The 27,500-nt window shown below is 41.6% G+C and overlaps 1 protein-coding gene and 1 long non-coding RNA gene across 9 annotated transcripts in view; both read left to right on the top strand.

Moving 5' to 3' along the window:
* Positions 1-2,399: 2,399 nt before the first annotated feature.
* Positions 2,400-4,714, top strand: LOC135100360 (uncharacterized). Its single transcript, XR_010268639.1, has 3 exons — positions 2,400-2,510; positions 2,904-2,984; positions 4,631-4,714. It is a non-coding gene; the product is annotated as an uncharacterized LOC135100360 (long non-coding RNA).
* Positions 4,715-5,700: 986 nt separating this feature from the next.
* Positions 5,701-27,500, top strand: part of LOC135100922 (uncharacterized) — a 23,845-nt gene continuing 2,045 nt past the window's right edge. For 2 of the 8 annotated variants that reach the window (XM_064004539.1, XM_064004541.1), the window contains exons 1-8: positions 5,701-5,821; positions 6,983-7,113; positions 9,652-9,808; positions 10,255-10,372; positions 10,592-10,783; positions 22,328-22,484; positions 23,265-23,456; positions 27,422-27,500. The exon at positions 27,422-27,500 is cut by the window's right edge and continues 2,045 nt beyond it. In XM_064004539.1, coding sequence (XP_063860609.1) covers positions 9,697-9,808; positions 10,255-10,372; positions 10,592-10,706 — 345 coding nt within the window. In that variant the 5' untranslated portion in view covers positions 5,701-5,821; positions 6,983-7,113; positions 9,652-9,696 and the 3' untranslated portion in view covers positions 10,707-10,783; positions 22,328-22,484; positions 23,265-23,456; positions 27,422-27,500. Of the gene's footprint in view, positions 5,822-6,982; positions 7,114-9,651; positions 9,809-10,254; positions 10,373-10,591; positions 10,784-20,992; positions 21,010-21,372; positions 21,524-21,868; positions 21,894-22,327; positions 22,485-23,264; positions 23,457-27,421 lie in introns of all 8 variants that reach the window. The other 6 variants (XM_064004540.1, XM_064004538.1, XR_010268983.1 and 3 more) reach the window with 6 other exon arrangements.

Genomic DNA, 27,500 nt, shown 5'->3' with positions numbered 1-27,500 from the left:
AGTTACATAGCGCTTAAGGGTCAATATTGCGCTGGAAAATCACCTTGAAATCACTTGAAAAACAGAATTACCACTTGAAAACACATGACAAACTTAATTAAATGACCGAAAACACTTGAGGAAAATTAATAAACACCTTAAGAGATTTAATTAACACTTGAAAACTAGAATACCACTTGAAAACACTAACCTAACCTAACCTAACCTAACCTAACCTAACCTAACCTAACCTAACCTAACCTAACCTAACCTAACCTAACCAAACTAACCTAACCTAACCTAACCTAACCTAACCTAACCAAACTAACCTAACCTAACCTAACCTAACCTAACCAAACTAACCTAACCTAACCTAACCAAACTAACCTAACCTAACCTAACCTAACCTTTGTGACTTATTTAACACTTGAAAAATACCTTCAAAACTGAAATACTACTTGAAAAACACTTGAAAACACATTTGTGACTTAATTAACCTTTGAAAAACACCTTGAAAACTGGAATACCTTTTCAAAACAGCTGGAAAACATCTTTGAGACTTAATTAACACTTGAAAACACTTGAAAACACCTTTGTGACTTAATTAACACTTGAAAAATTACCTTCAAAACTGAAATACTACTTGAAAAACACTTGAAAACACCTTTGTGACTTAATTAACATTTGAAAGTTTAACTATCACTTGAAAAAAACACTTGAAATTTTTTAATCATTACCTGGAAAACCTTTGAAACTTAATTATCACTTAGAAAGGAAAAAAGAAACTTGGAAAATTAAATAAAACCACTTGAAAACACTAACAATTATAAAAAAAAAGACCCAGAACTAAAAACAAATAAATAACTACCTGGAATTTTATCAGAAAAAACTAATTATTTCACCTGGAACGACTTTTGCAACCACTTGAGCGCACCTGTCACCCACTTAGCACCACCACCACCACCACCACAAGCCACTGGAACCACCTAGTACCACCTGAAATCCTGGAATCTACACTTTCACCCTGTACTGAAATCTGGAATAACCTGGAATTGTGTGGCAGCATTTAGAAGTGTCTGAGTTGAAACATCTCTTCCATACTCCAACTGTCACTATTAAAATACACTTATAAACACTTAGAACACATCAAAACACTCTCAAAACACACAAAACACCCCAAAACACACTCAAATACACTTATAAACACTTAGAACACATCAAAACACCTCTCAAAACACACAAAACACCCCAAAACACACTCAAAACCACTCTAAACATCCCAAAACACACTTAAACACACACAAAACATACCAGAACACTTAAATACACCAAAACACTTTTAAAACACACTTAAACACACCAAAACACATTCAAAACACACCAAAACACACTTAAACACACTCAAAACACACCAAAATACTCTCGAAACACACCAAAACACACTTAAACACACTCAAAACACTCCCAAACACACCCAAACACACTCAAAACATTCCCAAACACACTCAAACATACCTAAACACACCCCAAAATACCTCAAAATACCTGAAAAAACATCCCAAATATATCTTCATAAAACACTTGAACACACACCATGGCTACCCATCACTGAAACTCAAGCACCCATCTCTTAAACACAAGGATATCCCATTTAAAACACCCATTCCTACACCTCCATTCCTGCCCATTCCAGCTCCAGTCAGCTTTTCCCCTATTCCTGTGCCTTCCAGTCAATTCTGCCTTATTCCAGCACAATTCCAGTCTCTGCTGTATTCCTATTAAATTCCAGTCAGTTTTGGCCCATTTCCACCCATTCCTGTTAGATTTTCCTGTATTCCCAATCCATTCCAGTCTTGCTTCCCTTTATTTCCAGTCTGCTTAGCCCAATTCCAGTCCCATCTACCCCAATTCCAGTACTCCCCAATTTCTCCCCCATCTCAGCCCATCACTGCTACACCCAACTTTAAAACACTGATCCAAACACCCGTTTAACTGCCCTCCCCAACCCTCACACACCCCTCAACACACACACACACACACACACACACAAAGATACCAATAAACACATCTAAAATATTTTAAAACACACAAAAAACACTAGATACACATCTAAACACACCCAAGACAGCTTCAGGCACACTCAAAACACCCCAAAATTTACCCAAAACACCGCATAACTTACCCAGACACCCCCAGGACCCCCAAACACCCCACCATGCCTCTCTCAATCACCAGTCACCACCACCTGAGCCTCACCATCAACATGTACAGCAAGGAAGGCGCAGGGGACTCGGGCCCTGACAGACACCACACTGGGGACTACCTGGCACCCTTAGCTTCTGTAGATCTGTCCTGTGTCAACACCCCTGGCGGATCTCCCTCCCCCATGACCCCGGCCATCACCCCGCCCTTGAGGACCCCCAATTGGGAGCCCCCGGAGGACCAAGGGATGTTGCTGAGGTCACACCTGATTCCGGAATCTTGACACCCCTTCAAGATTCCGAGCCGTTTAACGAAGGGCCGCCTGACAGGTTTGTTTTGGGTGTGTGTGTAGGTTTGTACGGCTCCACTGGGTTGGGGAGTGTTGTTTTGGGGGAGGTGTGGTGTCAGCTGTTGTGTTCCAGAGAGGCTTGGTTCATGTTTGTGTAGGTTTGGTAAGTGTGTTTTTGCTTTATATATATATATCTTTGGTTTTTATCTTATTGTCTTATCTTCTTCTTCTTCTTCTTCTTCTATTTGCCTTTCTTCTTGTTCTTCTTCTTATTCATGTTTTTCTTGTTCTTATTCTTATTATTCTTCTCTTTCTGCCTCCTCGTTCTCCTTCCCCCCTTCTTTCTCCTCCTCCTCCTCTGTCTTTTGTTATCCTCTTTCCTTCCTCCTCCTCCTCCTCCTCCTCCTCCTCCTAACCTCTCTTCTCTTTCCAGGTACTGCCTTGTGTTCCTGACCTTAGTTGTGCACGGAGTCTGAACACTGATGCCTCGGAATATGTCATCACTGCCAAGAACGTATGTAGAGAGAGAGAGAGAGAGAGAGAGAAGAGAGAGAGAGAGAGAGAGAGAGAGAGAGAGAGAGAAAGAGTTGTATTATCAATCATTCCCTATTCATTCTTTATTTCTTATTTTTGTTATTATTATTTTGTGTATCATTGAAGTGTATGTGTGTGTGTGTGTGAGAGAGAGAGAGAGAGACAGAATATTAAACTAATTTATCTTATATGAATTATATATAAGGGGTGATTACATATTGGGGTGAGGGGGGGTGAGGGACACGTCTGAGTTAGTGTGGGTGTGTTTGGGTGTGTTTGGAGGTGTGTGGTGTTGTCTGGGTGTGTGTGTGTGTGTTTGCGGGTGTGTGGTGGTGTCTGGGTGTGTGTGTGTGTGTTTGCGGGTGTGTGGTGTTGTCTGAGTGTGTGTGTGTGTGTTTGCAGGTGTGTGGTGTTGTCTGGGTGTGTGTGGGTGTGTTTGCGGTGTGTGGTGTTGTCTGGGTGTGTTGTGGGTGTGTTTGGGGTTGTTCAGAGGTGTTTGGAAGTGTAAAGGAAATGAAGTTAATAATGACTAAGAAATGAAGGAATTACAGAGAGAGAGAGAGAGAGAGAGAGAGAGAGAGAGAGAGAGGAGAGAGAGAGAGAGAGAGAGAGAGAGAGAGAGAGAGAGAGAGACATGTTTAGAAGAAGGAAGAAAGGAAGGAAGGAAAAAAATTGAGAAACAGTAGAAAGAATTAATAAAAATATGAGAGAGAGAGAGAGAGAGAGAGGAGAGAGAGAGAGAGAGAGAGAGAGAGAGAGAGTTACCTTTAATTACTATGGGGAAAAAGAAAATTAAGTCAGATTTTTAAAGATAATAATTTTTTTTCTTCTTAATTAAGGGTGAACTAATTGTCTTCCTCCTCCTGCCTCCTCCTCCTCCTCCTCCTCCTCCTCCTCCTCCTCCTCCTCCCTCCTCCTCCTCCTCCTCCTTTTCTTCTTCCTCTTCTTCCTTCTCCTTTTCCTTCCCCTTCTATACCTATTCACCAGTCTTTTCTCAAGGGTGTAATTGCAGAAATGTTGTTAATCTGTCACTGGAACCTTAAAAACACCCTTGAAAACCTGTGTTAGTTCAATGGGAGCCTTTTAAAAGAGTGTTTCTCCTGTTAATAATATAGAAATGTTATTAATCTGTCACTAGAACCTTAAAAACCCCCTTGAAAACTTGCATCACTTCAATTACAGCCTTTGGAAAGTAGTGGAGGTTCTCAAGAGTGTTTCTCCTGTTAATAATATAGAAATGTTATTAATCTGTCACTAGAACCTTAAAAACACCCTTGAAAACCTCCACCACTTCAACTAGAAGAGAGAGAGAGAGAGAGAGAGAGAGAGAGAGAGAGAGAGAGAGAGAGAGAGAGAGAGAGAGAGAGAGAGAGAGAGAGAGAGATTCTAACTTAAACGTCTACTTTGATGATTGCAGAGGAAGACAGGAGGAGGAGGAGGAGGAGGAGGAGGAGGAGGAGGATAAATAATTTAGGTTTCTATCTGTTTTTTTTCTTTATCTCTTCCTTATCTTCTCTCCTTCTCCTCCTCCTCCTCCTCCTCCTCCTCCTCCTCCTCCTCCTCCTCCTCCTTCCTCCTCCTCATCACCATCACCAGTCCTGCTAACCCATTCCCCTCCCATTACAGTTGCCATTGGGATCTTCCAGAACACAGTGTATGGGACGGCTGCCCATCTCCCATTTAGCTACACGGTGGCGGTGGTGCTGGACTTGGTAAGTGATGGGTGATGGGGAAGAAATGGGTGAAGAAATGGGTGGCAGGGAGAAAATAATGTTTTTTTGTTTATTTATTTAATTTTTTTTTGATGGGTAAGGAATGGGTGGTGGAGAAAATAGCGTTTTATTTATTTATTCATTTATTTATCTTCTTCCTGACTTCTTCTCCACTCAAGTAAACTATATCATGTCCCACCAATTCTCTCTCTCTCTCTCTCTCTCTCTCTCTCTTGAAGTTTTCTATTATTTTCTCTCAAATTAAAGAGAGGTGGTGGAGTTTGACCTCTCTATACCTCACCTGCCTATCACTGAAACTTTTGAATGGAGTTTACTTTAGGAGATACTAGCAGGTTAGGTGGTCACAAATATACCTCTCCTAGCTGAATTTACCGAGTAATTGAAATAACTATGTTTTCAGTTTGGTCTCCCACACACACACAGACAAAATTAAGTCTTTAAAAATACGATATAATTGCTAATATCTTGTGTGGAGTAGGTAATGTAGGCTTCACACATAAACAAACTTGAGTCTTTAGAGAATAAGTTATAATTCCTAATATCTTGTGTGGGAAAATGTTTTGGATTCATTTTAATTAAGTCATCCTCACCCATAAAACAAAGTTGAGTTAGAGGATATGATGAACAGATTACATCAAGCATTTATCAGACTGAAATGTGTTAGGCTTCAATACTGTAAAATGTTTTGGGACCGTAAGTAAAGCAGATATGTAAAGCCAGGAGTGTTCTAGAGCAAACAGTTTTTATCTTAAGTACAGCCACTGGATTATGTGTGTAATGAAGATTTGTAGACCAAGAAATTCCCCCATCCACCCAAATAAAAAAATAAAAAAGATTTATATAATTGGATTGGTTCATCATTAACACTGTCACTAAGGCATTACAAAATAAGAAAATGAGAAATTAATAATGGGAAAAATACGAAAAAAAGCCAGAGATAAATGCTAACATAACCATAACAAAGAAAATATTTAAGCCCGCGGTCTCTTCCCCTTGTAAGTCACGTAGCGCAGGTCAGGAATGGCTTGGCTTCAAAATGTGGCTTTTTTTTCCTGCTCCCTCCTTCAGCTGCACTTTTCCCGCGGTGAGTAGAAAGATTAAGGTTAAGGGAATGTACAGATGCCTCGGTGTGCACTTAAATAGAGGAATTGTGGAAATACAGAATAGATATTTGTTTCCATTTGGGATTCTGTTGGTTTCTTGAGATTAATGAAGTTTTTGTTAGGAATTTGTCACTATAAGTAGCATATCCCATCAATGCAAGCTCATGAAAGACTGTCTACATTTAAAACCTTAATTTCTTAATAACAGGATGGTGTGACTTGTATAAGGTTATTAATTTGATACTGCATGGCAAGATGTGTAGCAATGGGTGATCTTTAACCCTTTCACTGTGACACAAAGCAATTAGCAGTGCCAGAAGCAATGTGTGGAGTCCTTATAAGCATAACTAACACAAATTAATAACTGGAAATCCATTTTGACTAAGCCATAAGCCCAGTCATCCTGGGACCACATTCCTTCATGAGTGGCACCAGGTTAGGTGGTGGTAGTGGTGGTTAGGTTAGGTTAATGACTCCCTAGGGTGTGTGTGTGTGTGTGTGTGTGTGTGTGTGTGTGTGTGTGAGGTTGTTTTGTTGTTATGTGAGGTGAGTGTAGGTAGGTGTTATGCAGACTGTATATTGAGATATTTCAAGGCAGCTGTGTTATTAATATGCATTGAATACACATTGACACATTGATATGGTGTTATTTGGGAGGGACTAAAGGGCATTTTAATATAATTTTAATGTTAATTTATGGGTGCAGCTAACTAAGGTTTTGTACGTTGGAGAGTGTTGGGCTGCATTCATATCCTGTGTGGTGCCTCACCTTGCATTGTACTCATATTCATTCCAGACAGATAGCCAACCTTTGAACAAGAAATAACGGGTTCAAGCTTGAAAAATTTAGGTTTAGGAAGGAGATAGGAAAAAATTGGTTCTCAAATAGAGTGGTAGATGAGTGGAACGGACTCAGTAATCATGTAGTTAGTGGTAGGACACTAGAGAGCTTTAAGAGAAGATTAGACAAGTTTATGGATGGGGATAGCAGATGGAAATAGGTTGGAGTGTTTCATAGAGGGACTGCCACGTGTAAGCCTGCTCCCTTCTTGCAGCTTCCCTTATTTCTTATGTTCTTATGTTCTTATGTGATTGTATGGATGGCATATGAATTATTTAATGATCATCAATGTGATTTTCAGACACACTTCAGTCACAAGATGAATGCAGTCAGCTACAGCATGACATAGACAAGCTATAGACAGTTGAGAGAGGAAGAAGTCAGTGGCACCCTCACCTCAGACAAGACAAAGCTAACAATTGATAATGAAAGGTGACATTATTCTCTTTAAAGGACTCTATTATTATTGTACCCATGAAAGCTGTTCTATTTTTTATTTATTTCTCTGTATTATAAGTATTTTGTATGTAAACTCCGATCACAATCTCATATCTTTATCTTGTCCTATCACTCCAATCCCTCCTCAGGATCCCCCTAAGTGAAGGTGCCTCTGGCGTTTTGCCTCTGCTAGTTGGGGGACCTGAGGAGGTATTTTGCTGATTTTCCTTGGAATGACTACTGCTTCCGTGTCAGAGAGCCGTCTTTGTGTGCTGAGTGCATAACAGAGGTGATAGTGTCTGGCATGGAGGCGTACATTCCTCACTCTTTTTCTTGCCCTAAACCTTCTAAACCTTGGTTTAACACAGCTTGTTCTCGTGCTATACATGATAGAGAGGTGGCCCACAAAAGGTACTTAAGCCTTCCATCACCAGAATCTCATGCGCTTTATATTTCTGCCCGGAACCATGCCAAGTCTGTTCTCCAACTAGCCAAAAACTCCTTCATTAACAGAAAATGTCAAAACCTTTCAAGATCTAACTCCCCTCGTGATTTCTGGCATCTAGCCAAAAATATCTCCAATAACTTTGCTTCTTCTTCTTTCCCTCCTCTATTTCAACCAGATGGCACCACTGCTATCACATCTATTTCTAAAGCTGAACTCTTCACTAAAACCTTTGCTAAAAACTCTACCTTGGAGGATTCTGGGCTTGTTCCTCCCTCTCCTCCACCCTCTGACTACTTCATGCCACCTATTAAAATTCTTTGCAATGATGTCTTCCATGCCCTCGCTGGCCTAAACCCTCGGAAGGCTTATGGACCTGATGGGGTCCCTCCTATTGTTCTCCGAAACTGTGCCTCCGTGCTTGCACCTTGCCTAGTCAAACTCTTTCAGCTCTGTCTGTCAACATCTACCTTTCCTTCTTGCTGGAAGTTTGCCTACATTCAACCTGTTCCTAAAAAGGGTGACCGTTCTAATCCCTCAAACTACCGTCCTATTGCTTTAATTTCCTGCCTATCTAAAGTTTTTGAATCTATCCTCAACAGGGAGATTCTTAAACATCTATCACTTCACAACCTTCTATCTGATCACCAGTATGGGTTCCGTCAAGGCCGCTCTACTGGTGATCTTCTGGCTTTCCTTACTGAGTCTTGGTCATCCTCTTTTAGAGATTTTGGTGAAACTTTTGCTGTTGCCTTGGACATATCAAAAGCTTTTGATAGAGTCTGGCACAAAGCTTTGATCTCCAAACTACCCTCCTACGGTTTCTATCCTTCTCTCTGTAACTTCATCTCAAGTTTCCTTTCTGACCGTTCTATTGCTGCTGTGGTAGACAGTCACTGTTCTTCTCCTAAATCTATTAACAGTGGTGTTCCTCAGCGTTCTGTCACCCACTCTCTTCTTATTATTCATTAATGATCTTCTAAACCAAACTTCTTGTCTTATCCACTCCTACGCTGATGATACCACCCTGCACTTTTCCATGTCTTTTCATAGACTTGCAACCCTTCAGGAGGTAAACATATCACGCAGGGAAGCCACAGAACGCCTGACTTCTGATCTTTCCAAAATTTCTGATTGGGGCAGAGCAAACTTGGTATTGTTCAGTGCCTCAAAAACTCAATTCCTCCATCTATCAACTCGACACAACCTTCCAGACAACTATCCCCTCTTCTTCAATGACACTCAACTGTCCCCTCTTCTACACTGAATATCCTTGGTCTGTCCTTTACTTATAATCTGAACTGGAAACTTCACATCTCATCTCTAGCTAAAACAGCTTCTATGAAGTTAGGTGGTCTGAGACGTCTCCTCCAGTTTTTCTAACCCCCCCAGCTGCTAACTCTGTACAAGGGCCTTATCCGTCCATGTATGGAGTATGCTTCACATGTCTGGGGGGTTTCACACATACTGCTCTTCTAGACAGGGTGGAATCAAAAGCTTTTCATCTCATCAACTCCTCTCCTCTAACTGACTGTCTTCAGCCTCTCTTTCACCGCCGTAATGTTGCATATCTAGCTGTCTTTTACTGCTATTTTCATAGTAGTAGTAGTAGTAGTAGTAGTAGTAGTAGTAGTAGTAGTAGTAGTAGTAGTAGTAGTAGTAGTAGTAGTAGCTCTGGGAAGATGCCAGGCAGGAATGGGAGAGGGCCTAAAGAGGAGAGGTGGTGCTTGCTTTCCTGGAACACAAACAGCTGGAGTGAGGGAAAGTGGAGGGATTGTGGTGTCCTTCCTACATAAAAAAAAAAAAAGAAAAAAAAAGGTTGACACAAATGTAAAAATATTAATAATGCATACATGTACTAAGGCTGTTTTCCACAAAAATGGTAATGATAAAAAAAATAGTAATAATAAAAATGATGGTAATACAGTCATCTCTCATTATTCACGGCTTCAGTGTCCACACTTTCACTTTTACATGGATTGCTGCTGACCACAGATTCAAATAACTCCTTTTTTTCTTTCTGAGTTAAGTGATAAAATGTTTGTAAGCATGTACATGTTGTTAAGGGAGGCTGTAATACTTTGCAGCGGTGCCAGAGAAGCGATGCCTTCACCCACGCAGTTTTCACCACGATGGAGGAGTGCCCACACTTCCAGGACCTTACTGTTATGAGGTTCCTGAAGACCCTACTTGAGCACAACCGCCGAGACATTCTCTCCAAGCCGGAGAAGTTTGTGCGCCCGAGTGAGTCGCTTCAGTGTCTTGGCGAACATAACAACATGAGAACATGAGGGGAGCTGCAAGGAGCCATCAGGCCGGCACATGGCACTTCCCGAATTGAATGTGTCTACCTATTTCTACTTATCCCTTTCCCTAGATTTGTGTATCTTCTTTTAAAATCTCCCTAGTGACTCAGCACTAACAACCTGATTACTGAGTCTGTTCTTTTCATCCACCACTCTTTGAGAATTAGTTCCTTGCACTCTGCTGCTTTGACTGGCCACTACTGCATGAGCCTGTCTTGACTCCCTGACATCTCAGTCACTTGATTCAAATGTCTGATTAATTAGTTATAATAAATCAATTGGAAGTTTGTTTGGATAAGAGACTGTGGGCCTGTGTAGCCATGGAAGATAGTGACTTTTGAAATCTTGAGAACACTGTGTTGAAATCTGTCACATTATTCACAGAGCCAGGGAGTGATGCTGCTAAGACCTTCACTGTCTATCCAGAGGGATCCGCAGGTGCTGGTGGTGGAATCTTGCTTGGACAGTGTGCCTGTAACACACAGGCACATTTCTCCAAAAGGTGACACATTATCTTTCAGAATGGCTTCACTCCTGCAAAACAACTGTGTACTTTTCTCTCACAAATCCACACACAGCAGGAACATTTTCCTAAGAGGATGCTGTTCTTATGTGTTGCAGTGCTGTGTCTCTCACTTTCAACAAGCTCTAGTGGAAGTTAAGGGGAGTTTCAATAGTGTTTTTATGATTTGAATGACTGAACATTGGTGACATTCCTCAGGTTGACGCTGTGCTGCCGGTACTGTCGCCTCAGCTTCTGCGTCAGATTCAGAACAGAGACTTCAGCAGAGAGAGTGAGTGGGAGAAACGCTACAACCGCTTTGCCCACTCGATGATGCTAGACCAGCATGTGGAGTACGGGAGCAAGAATGGGTTCTGCCGTGCCGTTTGTCCTGCCAGATTCCCGGAGGAGGTTGGTGATGCCTCCACTTGCATGTCTTTTCTGTATTTTGTATAGACCTGTTTGTATTTTACAGGATTAAGTCAAGTTCTGTTTGGATGTATGTGACCAGCTGTGCTGTGTCTGACTGTCCTTTTCCACTAGGGACTGATGGGGCTAAGAGTGTGAATGATGTCTGTGTGTGTGTGTGTGTGTGTGTGTGTGTGTGTGTGTGTGTGTGTGTGTGTGTGTGTGTGTGTGTGTGTGTGTGTGTGTGTGGGATTGCCAGCTTTTTTTTTTTTTTTTTTTTTTTTTTTTTTTTTTTTTTTTTTTTTTTTTTTTTTAATGTATGAGTGACACTGGCCAAGGGCAACAAAAATCTTATAAAAAAATGCCCACTGAAATGTCAGTCCCATAAAAGGGTCAAAGCTGTGGTCAAAAATTGATGGATAAGTGTGTTGAAACCTCCCTCTTGAAGGAATTCAAGTCATAGGAAGGTGGAAATACAGAAGCAGGCAGGGAGTTCCAGAGTTTACCAGAGAAAGGGATGAATGATTGAGAATACTGGTTAACTCTTGCATTAGAGAGGTGGACAGAATAGGGGTGAGAGAAAAAAGAAAGTCTTGTGCAGCGAGGCCGTGGAAGGAGGGGAGGCATGCAGTTAGCAAGATCAGAAGAGCAGTTAGCATGAAAATAGCGGGAGAAGACAGCTAGATATGCAACATTGCGGCGGTGAGAGAGAGGCTGAAGACAGTCAGTTAGAGGAGAGGAGTTGATGAGACGAAAAGCTTTTGATTCCACCCTGTCTAGAAGAGCAGTATGAGTGGAACCCCCCAGACATGTGAAGCATACTCCATACATGGACGGATAAGGCCCTTGTACAGAGTTAGCAGCTGGGGGGGTGAGAAAACTTTCGGAGACGTCTCAGAACACCTAACTTCATAGATGCTGTTTTAGCTAGAGATGAGATGTGAAGTTTCCAGTTCAGATTATAAGTAAAGGACAGACTGAGGATGTTCAGTGTAGAAGAGGGGGACAGTTGAGTGTCATTGAAGAAGAGGGGATAGTTGTCTGGAAGGTTGTGTCGAGTTAATAGATGGAGGAATTGAGTTTTGAGGCATTGAACAATACCAAGTTTTCTCTGCCCCAATCAGAAATTTTAGAAAGATCAGAAGTCAGGTGTTCTGTGGCTTCCCTGCGTGATATGTTTACCTCCTGAAGGGTTGGACGTCTATGAAAAGACGTGGAAAAGTGCAGGGTGGTATCATCAGCGTAGGAGTGGATAGGACAAGAAGTTTGGACCTAGTTGTGGTTTATAGGAGTGGAGTAATCACATGGTATCCCATCTCTATATGTGTCCAGTTTGGCCTTAAAAATATGGACTGCTACAGCATTGACGTCTTGCTGAAATCATTACATTTGTTCACACTTCTGAGGAAAACTTTACTCCTTGATGTCTCTTCTACAGTTAACTTTCTTCAGCTTCTTACTGTGTCCCCATGTACTCTGTATATCTAAAGTTATTAAACATTCTTTTTCCACATTTTCCATACCATTTATCAATCTATACATGTTTATTAAATTCTCTCTCTCTCTCTCTCCTCTCTCTCTCTCTCTCTCTCTCTCTCTCTCTCTCTCTCTCTCTCTCTCTCTCTCTCTCTCTCTCTCTCTCTCTCTCTCTCTCTCTCTCTCTCTCTGTGCTTCTGTTTTTCCACCTTCCTATGACTTGAATTCTTTGAAAGGTGAGGTTTCAAGACACTTATCCTCCAATTTTTGACTCTTCCCTTTTGCAGAGATCTCCATTCTTGGAGATTTAAATGTTCATCACCAGCTTTGGCTTTCCTCTCCCTTCACAGACCATGCTGGTGAACTAGCCTACAACTTTGCTGTCCTCCATGACCTAGAGCAATTGGTGCAACACCCTACTCGTATTCCTGACAGTCTTGGAGATACGCCCAACATTCTTGACCTTTTCCTGACCTCTAATCCTTCTGCTTATGCTGTCACCCTTTCTTCTCTGTTGGGCTCCTCCGATCACAATCTCATATCTTTATCTTGTCCTATCACTTCAATCCCTCCTCAGGACCCCCCTAAGTGAAGGTGCCTCTGGTGTTTTGCCTCTGCTAGTTGGGGGGACCTGAGGAGGTATTTTGCTGATTTTCCTTGGAATGACCACTGCTTCCTTGTCAGAGACCCGTCTTTGTGTGCTGAGCGCATAACAGAGGTGATAGTGTCTGGCATGGAGGCGTACATTCCTCACTCTTTTTCTTGCCCTAAACCTTCTAAACCTTGGTTTAACACAGCTTGTTCTCGTGCTATACATGATAGAGAGGTGGCCCACAAAAGGTACTTAAGCCTTCCATCACCAGAATCTCATGCACTTTATATTTCTGCCCAGAACCATGCCAAGTCTGTTCTCCAACTAGCCAAAAACTCCTTCATTAACAGAAAATGTCAAAACCTTTCAAGATCTAACTCCCCTCGTGATTTCTGGCATCTAGCCAAAAATATCTCCAATAACTTTGCTTCTTCTTCTTTCCCTCCTCTATTTCAACCAGATGGCACCACTGCTATCACATCTATTTCTAAAGCTGAACTCTTCACTAAAACCTTTGCTAAAAACTCTACCTTGGAGGATTCTGGGCTTGCTCCTCCCTCTCCTCCACCCTCTGACTACTTCATGCCACCTATTAAAATTCTTTGCAATGATGTCTTCCATGCCCTCGCTGGCCTAAACCCTCGGAAGGCTTATGGACCTGATGGGGTCCCTCCTATTGTTCTCCGAAACTGTGCCTCCGTGCTTGCACCTTGCCTTGTCAAACTCTTTCAGCTGTGTCTGTCAACATCTACCTTTCCTTCTTGCTGGAAGTTTGCCTACATTCAACCTGTTCCTAAAAAGGGTGACCGTTCTAATCCCTCAAACTACCGTCCTATTGCTTTAATTTCCTGCCTATCTAAAGTTTTTGAATCTATCCTCAACAGGGAGATTCTTAAACATCTATCACTTCACAACCTTCTATCTGATTGCCAGTATGGGTTCCGTCAAGGCCGCTCTACTGGCGATATTCTGGCTTTCCTTACTGAGTCTTGGTCATCCTCTTTTAGAGATTTTGGTGAAACTTTTCCTGTTGCCTTGGACACATCACAAGCTTTTGATAGAGTCTGGCACAAAGCTTTCATTTCCAAACTATCCTCCTACGGTTTCTATCCTTCTCTCTGTAACTTCATCTCAAGTTTCCTTTCTGACCGTTCTATTGCTGCTGTGGTAGACAGTCACTGTTCTTCTCCTAAATCTATTAACAGTGGTGTTCCTCAGCGTTCTGTCACCCACTCCCTTCTTATTATTCATTAATGATCTTCTAAACCAAACTTCTTGTCTTATCCACTCCTACGCTGATGATACCACCCTGCACTTTTCCACGTCTTTTCATAGACGTGCAACCCTTCAGGAGGTAAACATATCACGCAGGGAAGCCACAGAACACCTGACTTCTGATCTTTCCAAAATTTCTGATTGGGGCAGAGCAAACTTGGTATTGTTCAATGCCTCAAAAACTCAATTCCTCCATCTATCAACTCGACACAACCTTCCAGACAACTATCCCCTCTTCTTCAATGACACTCAACTGTCCCCTCTTCTACACTGAACATCCTTGGTCTGTCCTTTACTTATAATCTGAACTGGAAACTTCACATCTCATCTCTAGCTAAAACAGCTTCTATGAAGTTAGGTGGTCTGAGACGTCTCCGCCAGTTTTTATCACCCCCCCCAGCTGCTAACTCTGTACGTGGGCCTTATCCGTCCATGTATGGAGTATGCTTCACGTGTCTGGGGGGGTTCCACTCATACTGCTCTTCTAGACAGGGTGGAATCAAAAGCTTTTCGTCTCATCAACTCCTCTCCTCTAACTGACTGTCTTCAGCCCCTCTCTCACTGCCGTAATGTTGCATATCTAGCTGTCTTCTACTGCTATTTTCATGCTAACTGCTCTTCTGATCTTGCTAACTGCATGCCTCCCCTCCTTCCGCGGCCTCACTGCACAAGACTTTCTTCTTTCTCTCACCCCTATTCTGTCCACCTCTCTAATGCAAGAGTTAACCAGTATTCTCAATCATTCATCCCTTTCTCTGGTAAACTCTGGAACTCCCTGCCTGCTTCTGTATTTCCACCTTCCTATGACTTGAATTCCTTCAAGAGGGAGGTTTCAAGACACTTATCCATCAATTTTTGACCACTGCTTTGACCCTTTTATGGGACTGCCATTTCAGATGTACTCAAAGCATCTTCATGAAAAGTAAGTGACCGCCATTCATCATTGCAAACATCACATTCTAATTCTTTAATCAGCTGAGCAAATTTTTTGAACAGTGGCACTAGACTTGTAACTCTATTTTCTCTTGCTATGGAAGGGTCACAGGCATTTAGCAATGGGAGTACATCACCCAAACCTTTGAATCTTTTACTGATTTGCTTTGATAGCTCTACATAAAAATCCAGACATCTCACCCAAAATCTGGAAGCTTCATATCCAAGTTCCCCTAACACATTTTTATCTGGCAGCATACTCTCTACTTTGCTGCCAAACTACCATTCATTTTCAGGCAGGAAATTGCAACACTCTTTAAATTCCACTTCAAATGGATCTGACTTTGATTTTAGTATGTCTTTCTTTATATAATTGCTCTGAATTATGAGTTGTATAGCCTTGTTCTCAAAGTGACTCTTCCCTTTTACTCTCTCTCTCTCTCTCTCTCTCTCTCTCTCTCTCTCTCTCTCTCTCTCTCTCTCTCTCTCTCTCTCTCTCTCTCTCTCTCTCTCTCTCTCTCTCTCTCTCTCTATATATATATATATATATATTTTCTCTATCTCACTTTCTCTATCTTTATTTTCTCTCCACTTGCAATCTTTTTTTCTTGCTCTCTATTTTCTCATTCATTGGCTATCTCTATCTTTAATTTTCTTTATTTTCTCTCTCTCTCTCTCTCTCTCTCTCTCTCTCTCTCTCTCTCTCTCTCTCTCTCTCTCTCTCTCTCTCTCTCTCTCTCTCTCTCTCAATAGTGAACGTATTGAGAAAATTTTCACACAATGAGTTATCTAAATTGAGAGAGAGAGAGAGAGAGAGAGAGAGAGAGAGAGAGAGAGAGAGAGAGAGAGAGAGAGAGAGAGAGAGAGAGACATTGTATTCCTAAATACCGGAAGATCTTTGTAAAAAGTGTGTGTGTGTGTGTGTGTGTGTGTGTGTGTGTGTGTGTGTGTGTGTGTGTGTGTGTGTGTGTGTGTGTGTGTGTGTGTGTGTGTGTGTGTGTGTGTGTGTGCGTGCACATGTGACTATTTTCGTTTACATGGGCTATAGTTCACACACACACACACACACACACACACACACACACACACATTACCGCCAATACATTCCTAGCGTTTGTTTGGAAGAAGAGGAGGAGGAGGAGGAGGAGGAGGAAGAGGAGAAGGAGGAAGAGGAAGAGGAGAAGGAGGAAGAGGAAGAGGAGCAGCAGGAAGAGGAGGAAGAAGAAAATGGTAGCGAGGAGGGGAATGCACATGTCCTCCTCCTCCTCCTCCTCCTCCTCCAGAGAGAGAGAGAGAGAGAGAGAGAGAGAGAGAGAGAGAGAGAGAGAGAGAGAGAGAGAGAGAGAGAGAGAGAGCCAGCCTCCTGGTAGCTATGGTGGGAGTTAGACGTCTCTCTCTCTCTCTCTCTCTCTCTCTCTCTCTCTCTCTCTCTCTCTCTCTCTCTCTCTCTCTCTCTCTCTCTCTCTCTCTCTCTCTCTCTCTCTCTCTCGTTTGTGTGTGAAGGAAAGAAAAATAGAGAGAAAAAAAGAAATAAATATTTAAGAAAGATAATTTTAGAGAAAGGAGGAAAAATTTTAAAGTGACAAGTGAAAGTTTAGAAAAGAAAATTAAGAAAAGAACCATTTAAGTGAAAGTAGTAGTCGTAGCAGTAGTAGTAGTAGTAGTAGTAGTAGTAGTAGTGGTAGTTGTAGTAGTAGTAGCTGGATAAATTATAATAACTCCTCCTCCTCCTCCTCCTCCTCCTCCTCCTCCTCCTCCTCCTCCTCCTCCTCCTTCTATTATAGTTATTTTTTTCTATTATTATTATTATTATTATTATTATTATTATTATTATTATTATTATTATTATTATTATTATTATTACCACCACCAGCACCACTTCCACCTAATTTCACCTTGCTTCACTTCCTCCTCCTCCTCCTCCTCCTCCTCCTCCTCCTCCTCCTCCTCCTCCTCCTCCTCCTCCTCCTCCTCCTCCCCTATATATTAGAGTCCAAAATCAGATAAATATACCCATAATTCTGTGTGTGTGTGTGTGTGTGTGTGTGTGTGAGTGAGTGAGAGATGACTGGATTATGAGAAAGAGAGAGAGAGAGAGAGAGAGAGAGAGAGAGAGAGAGAGCTATTAATTAACATACCTTTGCTTGAAACTGAGAGAGACAGACAGACAGACAGACAGACAAGGGGAACGTTTGTGTATATACGTTTTCTTTTTTGCCTTACTTTCCCCACTCTCTCAATTTGCAACGGTAACTCAAGTAAACTATTGTGTCCCACCTTTCTCTCTCTCTCTCTCTCTCTCTCTCTCTCTCTCTCTCTCTCTCTCTTTATTTGAATTGTTGTTGTTTTTGTTGCTGTTGTTGTTGTTGTTGTTGTTGTTAAATCTTTCATAACAAACTTTCCCAATACTAGTACTACAAATTCTCTCTCTCTCTCTCTCTCTCTCTCTCTCTCTCTCTCTCTCTCTCTCTCTCTCTCTCTCTCTCTCTCTCTCTCTCTCTCTCTCTCTCTCTCTCTCTCTCTCTCTCTCTCTCTCCTTCATTCTTTCCTTCACTCTTATCTTTTGTTTATATCCTCCTCCTCCTCCTCCTCCTCCTCCTCCTCCTCCTCCTCCTCCTCCTCCTCCTCCTCCTCCTCCTCCTCCTCCTCCTCCTCCTCCTCCTCCTCCTGAAATCTAATAACATGTGGGTATGAATATTTTTTCTTATTTTCTTTAATTTTCTTTATTTTCCTACTTTATTTTCATTATTTTTCTCTCCTCCTCCTCCTCCTCTCCTCCTCCTCCTCCTCCTCCTCCTCCTCCTCCTCCTCCTCCTCCTCCTCCTCCTCCTCCTCCTCCTCCTTCCTTCTTCCTTCTCTTCCTGATTCTCTTCATTTATTCTATTTCATTCACTTTCTCTCTCTCTCTCTCTCTCTCTCTCTCTCTCTCTCTCTCTCTCTCTCTCTCTCTCTCTCTCTCTCTCTCTCTCTCTCTCTCTCTCTCTCTCTCTCTCTCTCTCTCTCCCCTAGCACTCATCACAGGTGACCACAAGGCACAAGTTCCTGTATAAATTCCCACCAGTCAGTAAAACACACTTAGAAACACCAATAACTTTCCCTGGAGCAAGTTAAAGGCACAGTCTTTTTGAACCCCCATCAACATCGCAGAAACACAATTGAAAACCCTAAAATATTCACTAGAACTCTTTGAAATCACGTAATATTTGTTAAACTACCACTGGAATCACGAAACCACAATTGAAAACCGCAAAATATTCACTAGAACTCTTTGAAATCACGTAATATTTGTTAAACTACCACTGGAATCACGAAACCACAATTGAAAACCGCAAAATATTCACTAGAACTCTTTGAAATCACGTAATATTTGTTAAACTACCACTGGAATCAGGAAAACACGTCTGGAAACTCTTCTTAAATTAAAGACAGTGTGACGTTTCAGGATAAACTCCTTGACTCTCTCCTCCAAGGTTTTATACTTTTGCAATTAGTCTCACTCGCCGCGCTGGCCACGCCCTCGCCCCGGGAGGAGAAAGTAGATACACAGATTAGATAGACTGACAGATAGATAGATAGACTGATTGGTTCATTAATTGCTACATAGGTGGATAAATAGATACACACACACACACACACAAAGAGAGAGAGAGAGAGATGGAAAGAAAAAATGAAAAGGCAGTTTTGAATGGAAAATCTGACATTAGAAGGAAAAAAAAAAGGTAAGGAAAGAGAGAAAGAAAGAAAGAAAGAAAGAAAGAAAAGAATAATAAAAATTTGATTATTGAACGGAAAAAAACCGACAGTAAAAATGTTAAACTAATATTTTTTCCATTCCTTTTCTTTTCTTTTGATATAATTTTTCTTGTGACAGAGTATAATATCAATTCTTCACAAAAGCAAGTATACAAAAGCAAATTTATATTTTTCCTGAGATTCATAATAGGTTTCTTGTAAGTTCTTCATTTTATTATTATTATTATTATTATTATTATTATTATTGTTATTATTATTATTATTATTATTATTATTATTATTATTATTATTATTATTATTATTATTATTATCATCCATTTAATCTATTCAATCACGATTTATTTGTTGATTTTTTTATTTTTTTTATACTATATAACTCATATGTTTTATTCATTCAACACGATTTCCTTCAATGTTACCTCCTCTTCTTCCTCCTCCTTCTCCTCCTCCTTGATGACTTGATCCCATAATTCCAGCACTTGTTATAGTCAACCCACCACTGATTCACCATGCTTATCTTCTCATTTTTCACCTTCACACAGCCATTCTGACTCCTAAAGTTGCAGTTACACTCATACAGGTGTTCATTTTTCATTTCCAGATGTATTTCTTACAACTTTCCCCTTTGTTTTCACGGTGTGTGTGTGTGTGTGTGTGTGTGTGTGTGTGTGTGTGTGTGTGTGTGTGTGTGTGTGTGTGTGTGTGTGTGTGTGTGTGTGTGTGTTTCATTACTTAGTGTTCATTACATCTATCGAAACAGTTTCCTTGTTTTTGTTATTATTTTCTATTACCAAACATGTATTTCTTCTTTTTTTTCTTTCTTCTTCTTCTTTTTCTTCTTGTTCTTCTACTTCTCAATCCCTCTTCCTTTCTTTCTTTCTTTCTTTCTTTCTTTCTCTTCTTCTTCTTCCCAATCCCTCTTCCTTTCTCCTTTTTTTTTTCTTTTTCTCTTTCTCTTTCTTTCTTCTTCTTCTTCTTCTTCTTCTTCTTCTTCTTCTTCTTCTTCTTCTTCTTCTTCTTCTTCTTCTTCTTCTTCTTCTTCTTCTTCTTCTTCTTCTTCTTCTTCTTCTTCTTCTTCTTCTTCTTCTTCTTCTTCTTCTATATATATTCTTACTTCTTTTCCTCCTTACTCTTCACTATTTTTGTATATATTTGTTTGATTATTTAACAAATCTGTCAATCAGTCAGTTCTTTGCTTATTTATAAGAGAGAGAGAGAGAGAGAGAGAGAGAGAGAGAGAGAGAGAGAGAGAGAGAGAGAGAGAGAGAGAGAGAGGTGCATCCCTATGAGGCAGGATAAAGAGTTGATGATTAGGCCAGGAGAGGAGATGGGTGAACAGCAAATACATAGGGAAGTTAGAAGAATGGGAGTGTGATGGGCTGCAGTTGTAGAAGATGGTTTGGAAGCAGGTGTGGTCATCAGATGATCCACATGTCCAGCATAGGGAAGCTATTGGGTGGCCTGGAATATGGTAGAGTGGCCCCAGCTATGATAGGATGCCAGGCAGGAACAGGAGAGGGCATAGAGAGGAGAGGTGTTGCTTGCTTTCCTGGAACACAAACAGCTGGAGTGAGGGAAAGTGGAGGGATTATGGTGTGATGGGAGTACGTGAGACAGGGTGGCATGACACCATTGAGTGGAGTGAAGGAGGCTGGGAAGTCACAGGCAGAGGTAGGCCAGCAGGAGAGAAGAAAGGAGGTATGTGGGTGCTTGTGAGAGAAGAGGAAGGTACGAGTATAGAGGAAATCAAGTTAACAGCATCAATAGACTGAGGTTAGATGTTTCCATTATCTCTTAAAATAGTTGTGGTATAAAATGCTGTGAAAATCAGTGGTGTGGGCTTGCTAGCTGGGTATATATAAACCAGTATTCAGAAACGCTTTGGTCTCTTCCTCACCACAAGTATTTTTCAAGGGCACAGAGATGATTAGTTGGGTTCTCAAGAGTATTTCTCCTATTCATAGTATAGAAATCTTGTTTGTCTGTCACTAGAACTATAAAAGCACCCTTAAAGACCTGCATAACTTGAAGTACAGCCTTTTCAATGTAGTGCAGGTGTGGTGCACAAGTGTTTCAGAATGTAGACCATTATTAGGTAGATTTTACATGTATTTATCTGTTTTATTTATTTATTTATCATTATTATTATTTTTATTTATTTATTTTTCTTCTTTTTTTTTCAGAGTGATGGGTGATGTTGGTGAGTTGGGCAAGGAGGTGGAGGAGGAGGAGGAGGAGGAGGAGGAGGAGGAACTCTTGAGAGAGGAGAAAGAGAGGTGTGTATTGTGTTGTGTATGTGTGTAGTGGAGTCTAATGTACACCAGTAGTCTTTCTGCATTTCCTCTTTCCTACAAGTTGACCTCTCTCTCAAGACTGAGGTTTCAAGACACTTATTCTCCAATTTTGAATGATCCCTATGGGTTTTCTTTAAAGGGTTAAGGACTGTCACCTCTGTGAGTTCTTTATTCTTTTTCCTTCTTTCTTTTTTGTTGTCCATAGCCAGTGTTTCTCTTATATAAAAGGAAAAGAAAAATATCATTACTGATGCCATGGTGTCCCACAGAAATTTCTCACGGGTGGAAGAGTTCAACATCAACACGTGGAAGTTCCGAGAAGTGAACCCAGCGATAACGAGGAGCCTGGAGGATGAACTGGATCTGTCTAACTGGGAGCCTGTTGCTGAGACTCTTGGCCTCACCAACTCACAAATAGAGGTTGGCTCAGCACCACTTCAGAAGCTGTTTTTTTCTTCTCCTTTTTTTTTTTTTTTTTTCTTCTTAATTCATGGTGCCATTCGCTTCCTTTTATAATATTTAGTGTTTCCTTTATCTGTGCAGTCATTATCCCATGTCCCATTCTCATTCATTGTCTTGTTGTTTCCTTTTCTTGTCAATACTTTCATCTTTTCTTTCCTTCCTCAGTAGTCTTATCTTTTTTTTATTTACTGTGCTGTTTCAAAATGTCCATTCTGTGCCACAACCCACTTCTTGTCACATTGTCATGATACATACACTCTGCTATTGTTCATGGTGAGTAACACACAGCATTCATCCTCCAAGGGGTGGCCAAGGACATGAGTGAGAGGTGAGTACACTGGATGAATACTTTTTGAAAAGGAGACAGTCTAAGAGTGAGAGTTGAAGTGTGACCAAGTCTAGTAGGGAAGAGGCAATAATGGTTATGATAGCAACACAAGATTGACACAAATGTAAAAGTATTAATAATGCATACATGTACTAAGGCTGTTTTCCACAAAAATGGTAATGATAAAAAAATAGTAATAATGAAAACAATGGTGGTAATGCAGTCATCTCTCATTATTCACGGCTTCAGCTTCCACACTTTCACTTTTACATGGATTGCTGCTGACCACAGATTCAAATAACAGAGGTGGCAATGACAAACACCCTACAAATGTTCACTCCTTTTTTCTTTCTTTCTTTCTTTTGAGTTAAATGATAAAATAAAATGTTTGTAAGCATGTACATGTTGTTAAGGGAGGCTGTAACACTTTGCAGCGGTGCCTGAGAAGCGATGCCTTCACCCACGCTGTGTTCACCACGATGGAGGAGTGCCCACACTTCCAGGACCTTACTGTTAAGAGGTTCCTGAAGACCCTACTTGAGCACAACCGCCGAGACATTCTCTCCAAGCCGGAGAAGTTTGTGCGCCTGAGTGAGTCGCTTCAGTGTCTTGGCGAACATAACAACATGAGAACATGAGGGGAGCTGCAAGGAGCCATCAGGCCGGCACATGGCACTTCCTGAATTGAATGTGTCTACCTATTTCTACTTATCCCTATCCCTAGATTTGTGTATCTTCTTTTAAAATCTCCCTAGTGACTCAGCACTAACAACCTGATTACTGAGTCTATTCTTTTCATCCACCACTCTTTGAGAATTAGTTCCTTGCACTCTGCTGCTTTGACTGGCCACTACTGCACGAGCCTGTCTTGACTCCCTGACATCTCAGTCACTTGATTCAAATGTCTGATTAATTAGTTATAATAAATCAATTGGAAGTTTGTTTGATAAGACTGTGGGCCTGTGTAGCCATGGAAGATAGTGACTTTTGAAATCTTGAGAACACTGTGTTGAAATCTGTCACATTATTCACAGAGCCAAGGAATGATGCTGCTAAGACCTTCACTGTCTATCCAGAGGGATTCGCAGGTGCTGGTGGTGGAATCTTGCTTGGACAGTGTGCCTGTAACACACAGGCACATTTCTCCAAAAGGTGACACATTATCTTTCAGAATGGCTTCACTCCTGCAAAACAACTGTGTACTTTTCTCTCACAAATCCACACACAGCAGGAACATTTTCCTAAGAGGATGCTGTTCTTATGTGTTGCAGTGCTGTGTCTCTCACTTTCAACAAGCTCTAGTGGAAGTTAAGGGGAGTTTCAATAGTGTTTTTATGATTTGAATGACTGAACATTGGTGACATTCCTCAGGTTGACGCTGTGCTGCCGGTACTGTCGCCTCAGCTTCTGCGTCAGATTCAGAACAGAGACTTCAGCAGAGAGAGTGAGTGGGAGAAACGCTACAACCGCTTTGCCCACTCGATGATGCTAGACCAGCATGTGGAGTACGGGAGCAAGAATGGGTTCTGCCGTGCCGTTTGTCCTGCCAGATTCCCGGAGGAGGTTGGTGATGCCTCCACTTGCATGTCTTTTCTGTATTTTGTATAGACCTGTTTGTATTTTACAGGATTAAGTCAAGTTCTGTTTGGATGTATGTGACCAGCTGTGCTGTGTCTGACTGTCCTTTTCCACTAGGGACTGATGGGGCTAAGAGTGTGAATGATGTCTGTGTGTGTGTGTGTGTGTGTGTGTGTGTGTGTGTGTGTGTGTGTGTGTGTGTGTGTGTGTGTGTGTGTGTGTGTGTGTGGGATTGCCAGCTTTTTTTTTTTTTTTTTTTTTTTTTTTTTAATGTATGAGTGACACTGGCCAAGGGCAACAAAAATCTTATAAAAAAATGCCCACTGAAATGTCAGTCCCATAAAAGGGTCAAAGCTGTGGTCAAAAATTGATGGATAAGTGTCTTGAAACCTCCCTCTTGAAGGAATTCAAGTCATAGGAAGGTGGAAATACAGAAGCAGGCAGGGAGTTCCAGAGTTTACCAGAGAAAGGGATGAATGATTGAGAATACTGGTTAACTCTTGCATTAGAGAGGTGGACAGAATAGGGGTGAGAGAAAAAAGAAAGTCTTGTGCAGCGAGGCCGTGGAAGGAGGGGAGGCATGCAGTTAGCAAGATCAGAAGAGCAGTTAGCATGAAAATAGCGGGAGAAGACAGCTAGATATGCAACATTGCGGCGGTGAGAGAGGGGCTGAAGACAGTCAGTTAGAGGAGAGGAGTTGATGAGACGAAAAGCTTTTGATTCCACCCTGTCTAGAACAGCAGTATGAGTGGAACCCCCGGACATGTGAAGCATACTCCATACATGGACGGATAAGGCCCTTGTACAGAGTTAGCAGCTGGGGGGTGAGAAAACTTTCGGAGACGTCTCAGAACACCTAACTTCATAGATGCTGTTTTAGCTAGAGATGAGATGTGAAGTTTCCAGTTCAGATTATAAGTAAAGGACAGACTGAGGATGTTCAGTGTAGAAGAGGGGGACAGTTGAGTGTCATTGAAGAAGAGGGGATAGTTGTCTGGAAGGTTGTGTCGAGTTAATAGATGGAGGAATTGAGTTTTTGAGGCATTGAACAATACCAAGTTTTCTCTGCCCCAATCAGAAATTTTAGAAAGATCAGAAGTCAGGTGTTCTGTGGCTTCCCTGCGTGATATGTTTACCTCCTGAAGGGTTGGACGTCTATGAAAAGACGTGGAAAAGTGCAGGGTGGTATCATCAGCGTAGGAGTGGATAGGACAAGAAGTTTGGACCTAGTTGTGGTTTATAGGAGTGGAGTAATCACATGGTATCCCATCTCTATATGTGTCCAGTTTGGCCTTAAAAATATGGACTGCTACAGCATTGACGTCTTGCTGAAATCATTACATTTGTTCACACTTCTGAGGAAAACTTTACTCCTTGATGTCTCTTCTACAGTTAACTTTCTTCAGCTTCTTACTGTGTCCCCATGTACTCTGTATATCTAAAGTTATTAAACATTCTTTTTCCACATTTTCCATACCATTTATCATTCTATACATGTTTATTAAATTCTCTCTCTCTCTCTCTCTCTCTCTCTCTCTCTCTCTCTCTCTCTCTCTCTCTCTCTCTCTCTCTCTCTCTCTCTCTCTCTCTCTCTCTCTCTCAGTGCTTCTGTTTTTCCACCTTCCTATGACTTGAATTCTTTGAAAGGTGAGGTTTCAAGACACTTATCCTCCAATTTTTGACTCTTCCCTTTTGCAGAGATCTCCATTCTTGGAGATTTAAATGTTCACCACCAGCTTTGGCTTTCCTCTCCCTTCACAGACCATGCTGGTGAACTAGCCTACAACTTTGCTATCCTCCATGACCTAGAGCAATTGGTGCAACACCCTACTCGTATTCCTGACAGTCTTGGAGATACGCCCAACATTCTTGACCTTTTCCTGACCTCTAATCCTTCTGCTTATGCTGTCACCCTTTCTTCTCTGTTGGGCTCCTCCGATCACAATCTCATATCTTTATCTTGTCCTATCACTTCAATCCCTCCTCAGGATCCCCCTAAGTGAAGGTGCCTCTGGTGTTTTGCCTCTGCTAGTTGGGGGGACCTGAGGAGGTATTTTGCTGATTTTCCTTGGAATGACCACTGCTTCCGTGTCAGAGAGCCGTCTTTGTGTGCTGAGCGCATAACAGAGGTGATAGTGTCTGGCATGGAGGCGTACATTCCTCACTCTTTTTCTCGTCCTAAACCTTCTAAACCTTGGTTTAACACAGCTTGTTCTCGTGCTATACATGATAGAGAGGTGGCCCACAAAAGGTACTTAAGCCTTCCATCACCAGAATCTCATGCACTTTATATTTCTGGCCGGAACCATGCTAAGTCTGTTCTCCAACTAGCCAAAAACTCCTTCATTAACAGAAAATGTCAAAACCTTTCAAGATCTAACTCCCCTCGTGATTTCTGGCATCTAGCCAAAAATATCTCCAATAACTTTGCTTCTTCTTCTTTCCCTCCTCTATTTTAACCAGATGGCACCACTGCTATCACATCTATTTCTAAAGCTGAACTCTTTGCTCAAACCTTTGCTAAAAACTCTACCTTGGAGGATTCTGGGCTTGTTCCTCCCTCTCCTCCACCCTCTGACAACTTCATGCCACCTATTAAAATTCTTTGCAATGATGTCTTCCATGCCCTCGCTGGCCTAAACCCTCGGAAGGCTTATGGACCTGATTGGGTCCCTCCTATTGTTCTCCGAAACTGTGCCTCCGTGCTTTCACCTTGCCTAGTCAAACTCTTTCAGCTCTGTCTGTCAACATCTACCTTTCCTTCTTGCTGGAAGTTTGCCTACATTCAACCTGTTCCTAAAAAGGGTTACCGTTCTAATCCCTCAAACTACTGTCCTATTGCTTTAATTTCCTGCCTATCTAAAGTTTTTGAATCTATCCTCAACAGGAAGATTCTTAAACGTCTATCACTTGACAACCTTCTATCTGATCGCCAGTATGGGTTCCATCAAGGCCGCTCTACTGGTGATCTTCTGGCTTTCCTTACTGAGTCTTGGTCATCCTCTTTTAGAGATTTTGGTGAAACTTTTGCTGTTGCCTTGGACATATCAAAAGCTTTTGATAGAGTCTGGCACAAAGCTTTGATCTCCAAACTACCCTCCTACGGTTTCTATCCTTCTCTCTGTAACTTCATCTCAAGTTTCCTTTCTGACCGTTCTATTGCTGCTGTGGTAGACAGTCACTGTTCTTCTCCTAAATCTATTAACAGTGGTGTTCCTCAGCGTTCTGTCACCCACTCTCTTCTTATTATTCATTAATGATCTTCTAAACCAAACTTCTTGTCTTATCCACTCCTACGCTGATGATACCACCCTGCACTTTTCCACGTCTTTTCATAGACGTGCAATCCTTCAGGAGGTAAACATATCACGCAGGGAAGCCACAGAACGCCTGACTTCTGATCTTTCCAAAATTTCTGATTGGGGCAGAGCAAACTTGGTATTGTTCAATGCCTCAAAAACTCAATTCCTCCATCTATCAACTCGACACAACCTTCCAGACAACTATCCCCTCTTCTTCAATGACACTCAACTGTCCCCTCTTCTACACTGAACATCCTTGGTCTGTCCTTTACTTATAATCTGAACTGGAAACTTCACATCTCATCTCTAGCTAAAACAGCTTCTATGAAGTTAGGTGGTCTGAGACGTCTCCGCCAGTTTTTCTCACCCCCCAGCTGCTAACTCTGTATGTGGGCCTTATCCGTCCATGTATGGAGTATGCTTCACATGTCTGGGGGGTTCCACTCATACTGCTCTTCTAGACAGGGTGGAATCAAAAGCTTTTCGTCTCATCAACTCCTCTCCTCTAACTGACTGTCTTCAGCCTCTCTCTCACTGCCGCAATGTTGCATATCTAGCTGTCTTCTACTTTTTCTTCTTTTATTAATCCCCCTCCTCCTCCTCCTAATAACCCATACCACACACAATAACCGAGCCTTTTACTTTCAGACCAGCAGCAGCAGCAGCAGCAGCAGCAGCAGCAGCAGCACACAAGAGGTGTTTTCTGTATGATGATGATAATGGAAAA

The sequence above is a fragment of the Scylla paramamosain genome, chromosome 5 (assembly GCF_035594125.1).
Source record: "Scylla paramamosain isolate STU-SP2022 chromosome 5, ASM3559412v1, whole genome shotgun sequence".
NCBI classification, from domain to species: Eukaryota; Metazoa; Arthropoda; class Malacostraca; order Decapoda; family Portunidae; genus Scylla; species Scylla paramamosain.
Note: the sequence above shows the minus strand (reverse complement) of the source record. Positions and strands in the feature narration are given on the sequence as shown.